The following is a 12,180-nucleotide window of genomic DNA, read 5'->3' as shown; positions in this document are numbered from 1 at the left end:
CTCTTGTCTTGAGCGTGGTTCAGGTAGTGAGAACTTTGAACCGCAACTTGAAGTCTTTATACAGGAAATAAAGCTGTATCTGGTGTCAATAAATGGCATAATGTGGCTTCCTTTTGTTGACATGAACAGCCAGAGAAAGAGTTGACCTTTATGCAACGGTTATTTTTAGTCATAGTAGTTGCACGGCTCTAGGGATGGTCAGCCCACAACTTCGTACCACACTCAAAATATCTCAAAAAGTATTGGTTGGAGTCCTGTTGAGTCCCCAGATGATGACTCCTAACATCTTTGGGGAGCCCTTGACGTTAACTTATATCATCATGGTGAGGTTGACATTTAGGAAATTTGGTTCATGTTTCAGAACTACCTCAGTTCAACATTGTTATTTGTCCAAGACTTTGGCTTTGGACTTAATAAGGCCTCAGTTACACCTTGTTTTAAAAGCTAATTAGGAAACGTTAGCATGCTTTACTAAGATAGTGAAGACAATCTTTTACCTGAATAGACAAATACTTTGCTCCCAAAAATATCAATTAATAACCCAGTATAGGTAGGACTTTTAAAAACAAATAGCACCCCTGCACGCGCTAGAAAATGTTGTCCGAGGGTTATGTAAGGTTTATGATGCAGATTCATGTGTTTGAAGAGTAGTGAGCATAAAATGTGGACCTATCTCCACCTTTCACTATGAAGTCATGGCTTACGTGTCTAAGTTCAAAGTACCACGAGGTGAGCAAATGATTTACAAACGGTTGCTTTGTTGATGAGGTATTCCTTAAACACGAGCATGTTTGCATTTAGCTCTAAGCAGGACAATGTCTAAGAGCAGTCTCACATTACAGCAAGCATGTAGACTGTTAGTCTTGTTACCATGTGTGCCATCCATATCCAAAGCTTGTTTGTATTCAGTTTCACCCACAGTTAGTTTGTGTAGAAGGAAAACAAGCTGCCAAATCCGCGACCGCACTGACAAATAGTTCAGACAAAACAAACTGAGACACTTTTGCAAAAGTAAACTCACTGCTGGGTGTATTCTGCGGTATTTTGGTTTCATTTCATTTACATAAACTCCCAAAAAACTTCTGATTTCTTCACCAAAGTCTGTTTGGGTTTTTGTTGGACTTTGTTTCTGCATCTCAGTGACAGACAGCAATGACAGCAAACGCTATTATAACATGTTTATTGAAAACCTTTTTGACAGCATAGTTTGTCAGGCACAGAGAGAGATAGAGAGACTGAGAGAGAGAGGAGTGAAATTGTTTTTTTCCCCCCTCAGTGGGAGATGTTTGCCCAGAGGGTTTGTTGTGGTGGAATGTTACAGAGCATTCATCATGATCAAAACAGGTACATTGCAACAAACAGGCTATGAATTACAAATAAAAAAACTCACATAATGCCAAATGGTTAGTTCCACCTTTCTATGTTAAAAAGTTCAGAGGGAGCAAAATAAATTACGTGGGGTTGGGGGGAAAAAAGAATCAAAGGACAAACATGATTTTGTCTCGCTGTTGTTGTGAAAACCTGATGTGGAATGCAAAATGAAATAAATGTGTATGAAAATCATTTCCTCTATAGTTCTTACAACATAGCTACATAAAACTCTACATCGGCAACATAAAAGCACATTTCAAACTATAAATTAATCTGCACTAACATTGTTGGGTTAGAACGACATGATGAAATGAAAATGGGATGAAAAAACGTGTTTCAATAGAATAAAATCCACAAAAAACATGTGGAATATGAATAGTTTTGATATCCCTGGAATGGAAATGAAGCTGAGATAACAGCCCTCTCCTCCCAATTTCATTTTCAATCCTGTTTGTTTTTCTTTTGTTGAGCAGAAAGAGAATAAATAAGTCAGTCAGAGTAGAGACAACAGGTGGGTAAAGGCCGATGTGTGTCTGTACATACAGTAAGAGTCGCTCCCTGCTGAGGCCATGCTGTTTAATCATTCAATAGGAAAGAAAATATGTTCACTCTGAAAAAGCACGTGTTGTTTTTAACATCTGTCTGTTGGGCAACGCAATATGGATGTGTTTGCACTAGACTCCAAAACTTAAACTCAAAATGTCAGTTTTTTTAATTGTTTAAGCATCAAACTCAAACATTTGTAGCTTAACACATTTTATTTTCTAGAACAGACTGTATCCTGTGTTGTTTCTGTCCCATTACACGTGTGTTTATGTCCAATTTCTAGTCGGAATCGGTGCTAATGCTAGGAAGCTTCCGATTGGAATTGACTGCCCGTCTCTTAGCAACACTGGCTGTCAATCGCTAGCAACAGTTGCCGTGGGAAAGCCATGGAACGCTCGAGGATTTTTATTTCATATTTCTTTACATTTTGGCAAATTAATTTAAATTGTATTTACTACTTACTTATAAACAAATTTGAAAGGCTGACTTTACTTGTCCTATTTGATGACTGTTTTTTTTACTGAAAAGCTGCCACTTTGGAGATTGTGATTTTAATAATGGCACCAATCCATTTACCAGCCCATCCGTTAATTACTTAATTTAAAGTTTCAATAGCTTTGAAATACCTGGAGGACAGCCCATCCTTTCAGGTCTTTTATAATAGATATTTTTGGAAGATACAGTACTTTACTTTTGCTGCCATAAACCAAACAAATGTTAAACACAATACATCCTTTTAAAAATGAAGAACAGAGAGACAGAGGCTGTCAGTATCGATAAGATAGAATAAAAGAAAAGAGGAGGGCATCCAAAATAAAATAAACGGTTGAATAAAGCCAGGTGCAAGGCCTGATGGTGGGGGGGAGGGGGGGGGCATCAGCATCTGATAAAAAGACTACTCTACATCATCATCATGTTCTGGCTCTTTAATGAAAAACAACACTGAAAAGCAGATAGCTATGAATAAAAATACTTTCACCATAGGGAAAGCTTTTACCCAGTATGGAAGAATAAATAAAACAAAACAGCGTTTCATTAGATCCATCCAACCTTTACACAAGTGCCTTTTTGTCTTTCAAAGGCTAACACTAACATAGCCAGCTTCTAGAGAGAACTGCGTCTTTTATTTCGTTTATCATTTTGCAAATTATACATTCAAAACATGGTCAAAATAAAATCAACTAATCTCCTTTTTGTTCGCTAAATTATTCCAGGCACTTCATAGATTTGGGCCAAAACTGCACTCAAAACAGAGATAACAATAACTGGGTGTAACCTTTCACTTTACAAAGGCCTTGTTTTTGTGCAGAAACCAAAAGAAAAATCACATAAATTGGTGCTTAAAATCAAAACTCTCCCAGTGTAATAGAAATAAATACAGATTTTTAAGTACTTTAAACATTGGTGGGGATTTCATTAAGTACTGACACAGTCTTGTTGGGTAATTACAATAAATGTCTCTGCAAAAAATTCAGTTCACACACTATAAGAAGGCCATTGCACAGTAAAGTGTTACCACCGTTTCCATTTAGCAGCGAGTGAATCGTGTTTCTGAACCTTTCAAATTTTCCTCTTTTCCAAATGTCTCTTTCCCTTTTGTGACTGAATTCAGACTCTGTACACATTTCAGCCCTTTTCGCTTTTTTTTGGGGTCAGCTGGAGAAACGACTGCGTAAAGAAAAAGGGAGGATATCCATTTGGCAATCCCGTGATCCTTCCCTGCACATGTAACCCCCGCCCGCCTACATTCCACAGTGCAGCGTTTGGTTCAGAGATCTGATGAACTCTGAGAAATAGACTTTTAAGACTAATTTGGCACTTCTGCAAACCAAGGATCCACCACATACTTCAGGGTTAACAAACTGATATATATATACACTGTATATTTATATATATATATATATATATATATTTGCTGTGTGACTCGTTAGTCGCACAGCATGCCTTCATTTCAGTATTAATACTATAGAGCAGCGATAAAATCTCAAGCGTATGGGCAGTTTTTTTTCTCCGCACAAAAGGACATAACAGCTTCAAATTTCTGCCTTCAAGCTGATGTTTTAATCCACCAGTGTCTTGCTCAAGGGCACTTTGACACCGACGCAGCATGTTAGCATCGACCCTGTGACCTTACTGTTACATTAAAAGAGTTTGAAGCCTTCAGAGCGACCTTTAAAAGAAAATGTCCATCTACAAATGCTTTAACTCTGGGAAAGTTAAGGTGAAGGTGAAGTCCTGGGTCCTTTCAGTCATTTAACTTATTCTTGTATGTTAAAGGTCAATGTCAAAGTTCGAAGATCACAGGGAGGGATTATCATCATTTATGTGAATCTCCAAGAGGACGAGTTAACAGTTTCTGCAATCATATTGGACTCCAAATCCCAGAATGCATTGCAGAATAATGCCGATTAGGCCATGTCATTTTGTCAATTTTCTTTGTAGTTGGTAAGCTCTTACAAAAATGTGGGTAAAACTTGCACATTATCACATTTCTCACACACAGGTTCAAGCATGTTCTTTAACAAACAGCTGAAAAGGATTCTGGGAAATGCAGTTATAGGTAAAGTTGGGATAATTCTCTGTTTTAATGAGCATAACATACTAACCAATGAGTCATTAGAAGAAGGATATTTCCTTTAAAAAGGCAGCTGAGGATCTCCGAAGGCTCTTTATGTTTCACAGCTAATGGTTGTGGGTGTTCAAAACGTCTTTAAGTACTTAAATCGTACTAAAAGGCCTCTCTGTACATCACTTGAAGCGCTGCCATTTCTTGCCCAGCAAGAGCTAATCGTTGCTTGATATTGCAAACGTCAACTTTTCAAATCAGAATCTGAACTCAGCGGAAACGTCCGGCTTCCCTTCAGCGGGAGCGTTCAGTTTCCCAGTCACTCCCAAACACCATCTTCCCCTCTCTTATACATTCTTATTTTCTTTTCAAAAACTGCAAAAAAAAAACAAAAACATGATGGATTTAAAAACCAGAGGAGTTGCAGTTCTGTTGTAAAATAAGTTACGAAAAAACAGAAATAAAAATCTTTGCGTACAGTACTAAAATCCTAAACTAGACCTTTCCAACTTAAGAAACCACATGTTAAGTCTATAAATATCTTTACAAATATACACGTTAATTATTCAAATAAACCTTTTCTGTATCACTTTAAATGATTAAATGTTTCACACTTTCACCTCAGTGTCTTCTAGATTGCTTCCTAAAAACAATGCTTTCAAAAAATGTAATTTTTTGTCTTTTAAGTACATGGCTGTAAACAGCAATATGATACATATTTGCATTTATATATTTACAATAAATCATTTTTCTACATACATAAGAAACTCCAAACCTTATCGTACTAATTACTGAATGGCCCTGAAACTTCCCCTCACGCTTGATGAGGAATTTGTTTCGTGATGATCACAAAACCTTTTTTTTCGGGATGATAAAATGTCGTACAAACGGATGAGAAAAACACGCTATATGCTCATGTGATCCTCTCGGTTGTTGAGCGTCTTCTGTGATAGAAAAGAGTCTTCGGAAGAACGAGTCCCATCATCGAGTTGATTCTGGCTTTGCTGGTTTCTTGTCAACGGATTCGCAAACTTTTATTGCGATTTTAGGGCTTCGCGCAGACGAGGGGAAAAAATCTGAGGTCCTCGCCTCCTGGATCGCCAACCAGTCACTGACCAATGCCATTCACCTTCTCCTCTTATATCCTTTTTTTAAAAAATCAGTCAGGAGGTTTATTTATCCCAGTAGGCACGGAATGGTTTCACCCCACAGATTGTCCGTAAGAAAAGACTGGCCCGAGTACAAAAATATAATTTCAGAACATGGTTCAAAAAATAATCCTTCAATGTTTTCAAGAGTATCTTAGGGAGGAGGAGGAGGAGGAGGAGGAGGAAATCTCAGTCAGAGGATTTAAGAGTTTTAAGACGAATTGAAGAGCTGAAGCACTGGAAGTATTGCATGCTGAGTTTCCAAATCTTGAGGAGTCACTGAGAGGTCAATCTCAAACTGTGAGAAGGAGGTTAAAGTCCAACGCTAACCCCCTCCCCAAGCTCAGATTTTATGTCCTTATCACCCCATTACTGGGGAGCTGTTTGGGAAGACAGGGCTCGTCGGGCAGCGGGTCGTGGGCGAACACCGAGTCGTCTCCCGAGGAGCAGGTGCTGTTGGAGTCCTGACAGGTGGGCGAGTACTGCTCGAAGGGCACCGCCAGGTCCAAGTACTCCTGTCAGAGGAGAGGGCAGAGGTTAGACCGTCAAATCCTCTTTCTGTGGTCACATAAATAAGTAAAGAATTACACAATATCTCTGTATTATCACCGGTATTCTTTAGTATGTCAGCTGGTTATCAGAGCACAATACTAAACTAACCACTGCTTTATGATTGTGTTTCTTTTCCATATTTCTTTGACATTGTGTTGTTTTCTAACCCTGACGTGTTTAAAATACAAAGCAACTGATATAACCTTTAGAAATGTGTTTTGAAGTGAGGAGAGGCTTTATGAAAAGTTACAATGCTCCAAGGTGAAACTACAGGTACAGTTTTGTGAGCGGGCAGCCGCTGTGCAGTGAGACTTACGTCGGTGGAGGTCATGGATAAAACCCGGTCGTGATCTTCTACCAGCTGTCTGAAGGTCGGTCTCTGCGACGGCACCGCGTGCCAGCACTCCCTCATGATCATGTACCTGAAACAGTCAACATCAAGCTTCAGTTTCTCTGCGGTGCATCCATTAAAAATGAAATATGAATCTATAACAGGCCGATCTCAGACGGACTGTTTCCAGCATATAGGTCTACTTGATCTGCAGCTGGAGGCTGATGCTCTGTAATTACAGTTGAAGCAAAGTAAAGGCTCATCATTTTGGGGCTTTTACTATTTTTCATTTTCTCCAGCTGCAAGAAGACACCGCAGTTTAGTTCAGTAATAGAAGACGTCTTAAGATAGAAAAAAGGAGAAACCTAAATGAGCTGCTGATGTATGATAATCGATGGATCTCAAAATACTAAATGTAATGAATAGCTAAGCTTCAGTATTTCAAATCAGATTTAAACGATGATACGTTTTGACTTTGTGGGTATTTCAAATTTACCACAATTTTTGCACATTGGGAAGGTAAGTTGTTGCTTGTAAACAACACTAAATTAATGCTTAAAGTCTAATAAAAAGGAAGACACTGAGGTCAACCACGGTGATGTTTATCTGCACTAAGCTGCCTCCTGCTATATTCCTTCCTATAACCGACTACAATTCATTAAAACACTTACAGTTCATGCGTGCAGTTGGCAGGTTTGTCCATGCGGTGTCCCTCCTTCAGCAGCTTAAACAGTTCTTCTACTGGGATACCGGGGTACGGCGAGCCTCCCAAAGTGAAGATCTCCCACAACAACACCCCATAGGACCACCTGAACACACACAGAAACACACAATGAATACAGATTTAGAGGTCAAACTCAGGAGGCGTGTGTTCAGATAAACAGAGGAATCTGGTTGGGGGGGAAACATTGATTTTCAATAATGTTAACTGCGCTCAATTTAAGATTGAAATTGACATTCCTATTGTCTCTGGCACTCTGTCAATATTTGTAGAAACTCGAGGCACAAAAAGGGAAGTGAAGATCGTTAAGAATTGGAATAAAGGGTTTGCTTTGTGTAAAGACACAGAGGTGAGATGACTAACTCAATTTTTCCTAATTAATCTTTTTCATTCCAAACTATTAATTAGAAATAATGTTGGGCAGAAGGACGTGGTAATTATGGGATTGAGGCAAAAATAAAACAAATTGTGAGTAATAAAATACGTGACCGAGTGTGTATTGGGCAACCTTGGAGCTCGATGGAACAGCGTAAGATGAAATATAAGGCTATAAAAATCACCCTCTTTATTCTTTAAGGGCTAATATGCACAAATGTTTTGAGCAGTCTTGTTAAATGACTATGTAAAAACAAATAATACATATCTGCAACTGGAAAACCCCCAAAAGCTTGAAGTATACCAGCAATATATTAGCTTTTCTGTATCCTGCTGGTGTTTCATCAGTTTAATAAAAGGCATCCCTGTCAGCATCCTTTGAAAGTGGGCCAGTATGAGCTGCAGCGTAATAAAAAAAACATAAATATACATCTCCTTGTTTTTAATGAAATCCACTGAGTCTCTAAGTGTGGATGTAAAAAAAAGTGGTAGTCATCCATTTTTGAGTACCTTAATTGGCCGTGCAGGCTGGAAAGGATAAGGCACTCCTAACAGAAGAGATTTAATGATCTTTATAGGGTTTTAAAACCTCACTTTCAATAAAAAAGCTAAATGTGGAAGAAATCCTCTGACGTTCAATGTATCTTAAGCAGCATACTGTTTCCAAAAACACCTTCAAGCACCGACCTAAAACGAGCACAAAGCATGAATAGAGGAACTCATTCTGCTGTACGGTTTCAGTCCAGCTGCTGGCGTTGCACCTCTAACCCGAGCCCTCCTCTGTCTTTCTCTCTGCGCTTGTGGCAGCAGCTCCGGAGAACTGCTGCATTATTCCTAAATGGCCCAAAAAAAAACGAGGGAAGCTAATCAGATAATGGTGGTCTATTAACCCAGTGTACTATTGTCCTCTGACTCAGATTCAGACCCCTCCTCCAGGAGCTCGGCGGGCTTAATCTAATTTTCCACGCTCCGGTCCAGAGGGTGGAAAACAAGCCGGGCTCGCTAGACCTCCGTCCAAACTCCGAAAGAGAAAGAAAGACATCAATATTCAGAGGTAAAAAAAGGGGACTGAGGAAAGAATAACCGCCGATACAACTGAACATGTCAAATGACCTTGAGGGGGTCAGTTTAGGTTTAGCACCGTTTCAGGAAAATCCAGTCGTCAAAAAAGTGAATTTCCATCAGCTATCAGGCTGGTAAGGGATTTTATATTATACACGCCAACACGTGATGTGAAGACGTGGCTTGAGTTAATCAATTTAGTCCTCTGAACTCATGACTCGGAAGTCTCTTGATGTAGCTTGTGTTTATCTGCAAAGCTCATATGTTATATAATCACATTACATGTACAGTGTAATGAAATAATATGTTTGTAATGATGTTGTTGCACGCATGTTCAAAAGGAATAAAGACTGTGGATAATTCTGTCTCTTGGTGCAGGGGTAACTCTTGTGTCTCATGCTGTTGATCAACAATATCCTATTTCAACCTCAACCATTTCTGTGTCTTTGTTTCTGTTTGGTTATGTTGTGAGTGTTTAAGGTTTCGGATCCACGACAAGATGGCTAAAAGTAACAAGCAATCAAGATGTCAACACTTCATTGTTCATTGGCAGCAATAAAGACTGAGGATGAAGGAAACTCTGTAAGCTATAGGAGAGACATTTATATTAGGGTCACATTTTAACATCGTGGTTCCTAAGGGCGGATACAGTGCTGGTGTTTGTGGATTGAAGCTGCTGGTAAATGTATCAATAATCATTTCTATTTCCACTCTACACACCTGGCACAGCATTTCCCTCAGCAGTTCGAATCATGCCAAAAAGTATCCAAAATTCCTCTGTATTAATGTCTGCTAAGGTGGTGAAATCACCTTCTCCACTCTGTACTACTTTTTGACTCGATGTTCAAGATCTATGTGAAGAAACACTTTGATTTACTGGCATTTCAGTCACTACAAGTGTCACAATACGTAGTTATTTGAATATAAGCTAATGTGTGAATGCTCTTGGTGTTTCAAAGTAGGGTTTTGAACCCTGTATTTCATTTTTATTAATAAAAAACAATGCCAAAGCTTTTATCTTACGCTGCATATTTTTTATTCACCAGCACCGTACCCACTTTCACTGCTTCTCACGGGTAAGTGCATCGCTCTGAAGGTGCAGTAAGGTTTGTTTTCTGCAGCTTTTATAGACTGACACCTCTGAAGCTTTTCAAGTAAATGCGTATATGTTATCAGCACTTAATAACCTTGGTATCTACAGTATTATTATTTAAAAGTGAAATTGTGTCTCGATTGGAATCATAACGTGTTCTCTACTAAAGTAAAGTGTAAAATGACTAATTTAAATGGCTCCCTGAGTAATTGGAAAGCTGCACGAGTTGTGATGCCAACTGTGCTGCAGTACACAAACTTAATCCTTATCGTCGTTTGGTTGTGATTTTCTGACTGATTTTTTGTTTCAGTTTGTTTTGATTATCCGCCGTCTGTTCAAGAGAAACACATTTCAGTAAAAACGATCACAGGTCAGAAGTCGGAGTCCCCCGGGGTGTGTGAGAGTAAACTGGCTGCGGAGCGACTACTGTATAAAGGGAGGAGGAGGTTTGGCGGCAGGATCGACTCTGTAATCCAGACCTGCTGAAATAACAGAGCGGGCTGATTCTCCTCTCGGCTTGTTCCCAGTCTGAAGTAATCACACAGCGAAACCGTGTTGACAGGGGCCCATGTTTGGCTTGGATGGCTGTGCTGGGGACACAGCGTCTGGCGAGGGGGGGGGGTTCGACTACTGCAACACATATTGACTTTGTGACCTCCTCTCCTAATCGGGCCTTTCTTCTCCTGAACGCAGCCAACACAGGAGGTTGTAAAAGGTGAGTTGGTCTACCTTTGAACTGCTGCGGAAATAAAGACCCCGAGGGAACACCTTGTGATCAATCCACTGACGTTCTTATCTTCTTCTGTTCTGGGCGGATTGGTTTTACTCTGATAAAACGTGATGAATCCATTGACCCTCTTATCTCCCTCTGTTCTCTGGATTTGCGCTGACAAAACAACAGTTAGACGTCGGCGCTCTGTTGTGTTTCTGACTCTCTCTGATGTCGCGTTGGGAGATTAGTGAACAAACGCAGCGAGGAATGCGGAGCCACAAGAAGCTCAGGATTATCAAGTGAGTGCAGATGACAGCGAGCAGCAGATATTCGGTAAGGGAACGCTATGATTCCATATTCACACGCACAATCCCAGACTTTTGATGCTAACGCGCTCAGTCACGATATTTCAACACACGGATTCCTTCGGTGTACAGAAGCTCCACATGAGTGGGCTGCAGGCATGTGACGGTTGGTTTGTGCAAACTCACACATCGCTCTGGTGCGTGTAGACCCGGTCGAACAGAGCCTCCGGAGCCATCCATTTCACGGGGAGACGACCCTGGGAAAACACAACAGAACCGCTCGGTCAGCAGAACCGTTCTGTACAGAGCAGACGGAAAAACATGGACCCAAACACACACCTCGTGCTGCTGTGACACCTTGAACTTCAGCTCGCCTGTCTTAGAAGTTATGTGATTAACAATGTTTTAAAGTTTTAAGTCTTAAAGTGCTGTTTTCTGAACCATTTGGACTCTTCCAGCTTGGTTAACTGAGCTCTGATGACCTCCACCTGCTTGGAAATCAAATTTATTTGTAAAAAGTTTACAGTTTTGAGAATAAAAATCCTCTAAAATGTTGTAATCCTTGAAGATCTGATATACAATCCATTTTTATACGATCAAACTATTTATTTTAAGAGCTGTAGAATATTTATTACGGGGCCAATTGTCCCTGATCTCACAGTCCCTCTCTTTGTGCAAGGTAAGGTTTAAATTAATTAGCATATTCTATTTCCTTTCCGACAAAGCAACTTTAAGAATGACACTCACGTTCGTGGTCTTTTTGTAGTAGTCTATATTGTGCACATCTCTGGCGAGACCAAAGTCGGCGATCTTCATAACGTTGTCCTCTGTCACAAGGACGTTTCTGGCTGCCAAGTCTCTGTGGATACACTGAGGGAGGAAGAAGAAACGCATCAAACACACGACCACACAACAAATTGCACAGACACACACATTCTCCTGCAATGATACCCTGCAGCCTGGAAACATTTACCATTGTCTGACATCTCGAACATCATCTTAACCAACAACCTTGAAACATCAAACTATTTCCATCGTGTCTCTTTTTTTAGCGTTATTTCTCAGAATCACGTTTATTGCCAAGTACGTTTACACATACAGGGAATTCACTTTGGTGTAAGGTGGTGGTTCAAACATAAACAGAGTATAAGCAAATAAGTTGTAAGAAAAGGAGCATCTTAGAGAGACAATATGACAAAATACAGTATATTAAACCTTAAAGTAGAGGGCTATGCAGATTTATTTTAAGAGGTAGTGTTATATAGAAATGTGCCAATAATTCAAGATGAAACTCCAAAGCAAAACCTCCAAACTCCTTAAAATTGATTAAACATAATACAACATTTTACATTTTTATTCTCAACCATAGTTATAACCTTTAAATCATTCTGAAAAATA

The 12,180-nt window shown here is 39.7% G+C and overlaps 1 protein-coding gene across 12 annotated transcripts in view; it reads right to left on the bottom strand.

The window, feature by feature from the left end:
- Nucleotides 1-1,163: 1,163 nt before the first annotated feature.
- The window catches only part of fgfr3 (fibroblast growth factor receptor 3), a 66,160-nt gene continuing 55,143 nt past the window's right edge, over nucleotides 1,164-12,180 (bottom strand). For 11 of the 12 annotated variants that reach the window (XM_063908595.1, XM_063908597.1, XM_063908596.1 and 8 more), the window contains exons 14-18: nucleotides 11,530-11,652; nucleotides 10,969-11,039; nucleotides 7,186-7,323; nucleotides 6,500-6,605; nucleotides 1,164-6,146 (exon numbers count right to left, since the gene is read on the bottom strand). In XM_063908595.1, the coding sequence (XP_063764665.1) occupies nucleotides 5,982-6,146; nucleotides 6,500-6,605; nucleotides 7,186-7,323; nucleotides 10,969-11,039; nucleotides 11,530-11,652 (603 nt within the window). In that variant the 3' untranslated portion in view covers nucleotides 1,164-5,981. Of the gene's footprint in view, nucleotides 6,190-6,499; nucleotides 6,606-7,185; nucleotides 7,324-10,968; nucleotides 11,040-11,529; nucleotides 11,653-12,180 lie in introns of all 12 variants that reach the window. The other variant, XM_063908607.1, reaches the window with a different exon arrangement.

Source organism: Eleginops maclovinus, chromosome 19, assembly GCF_036324505.1.
Source record: "Eleginops maclovinus isolate JMC-PN-2008 ecotype Puerto Natales chromosome 19, JC_Emac_rtc_rv5, whole genome shotgun sequence".
Taxonomy (NCBI): domain Eukaryota; kingdom Metazoa; phylum Chordata; class Actinopteri; order Perciformes; family Eleginopidae; genus Eleginops; species Eleginops maclovinus.
The sequence above is the reverse complement of the archived record's forward strand: the minus strand, read 5'-3'. Positions and strand labels throughout refer to the sequence as shown.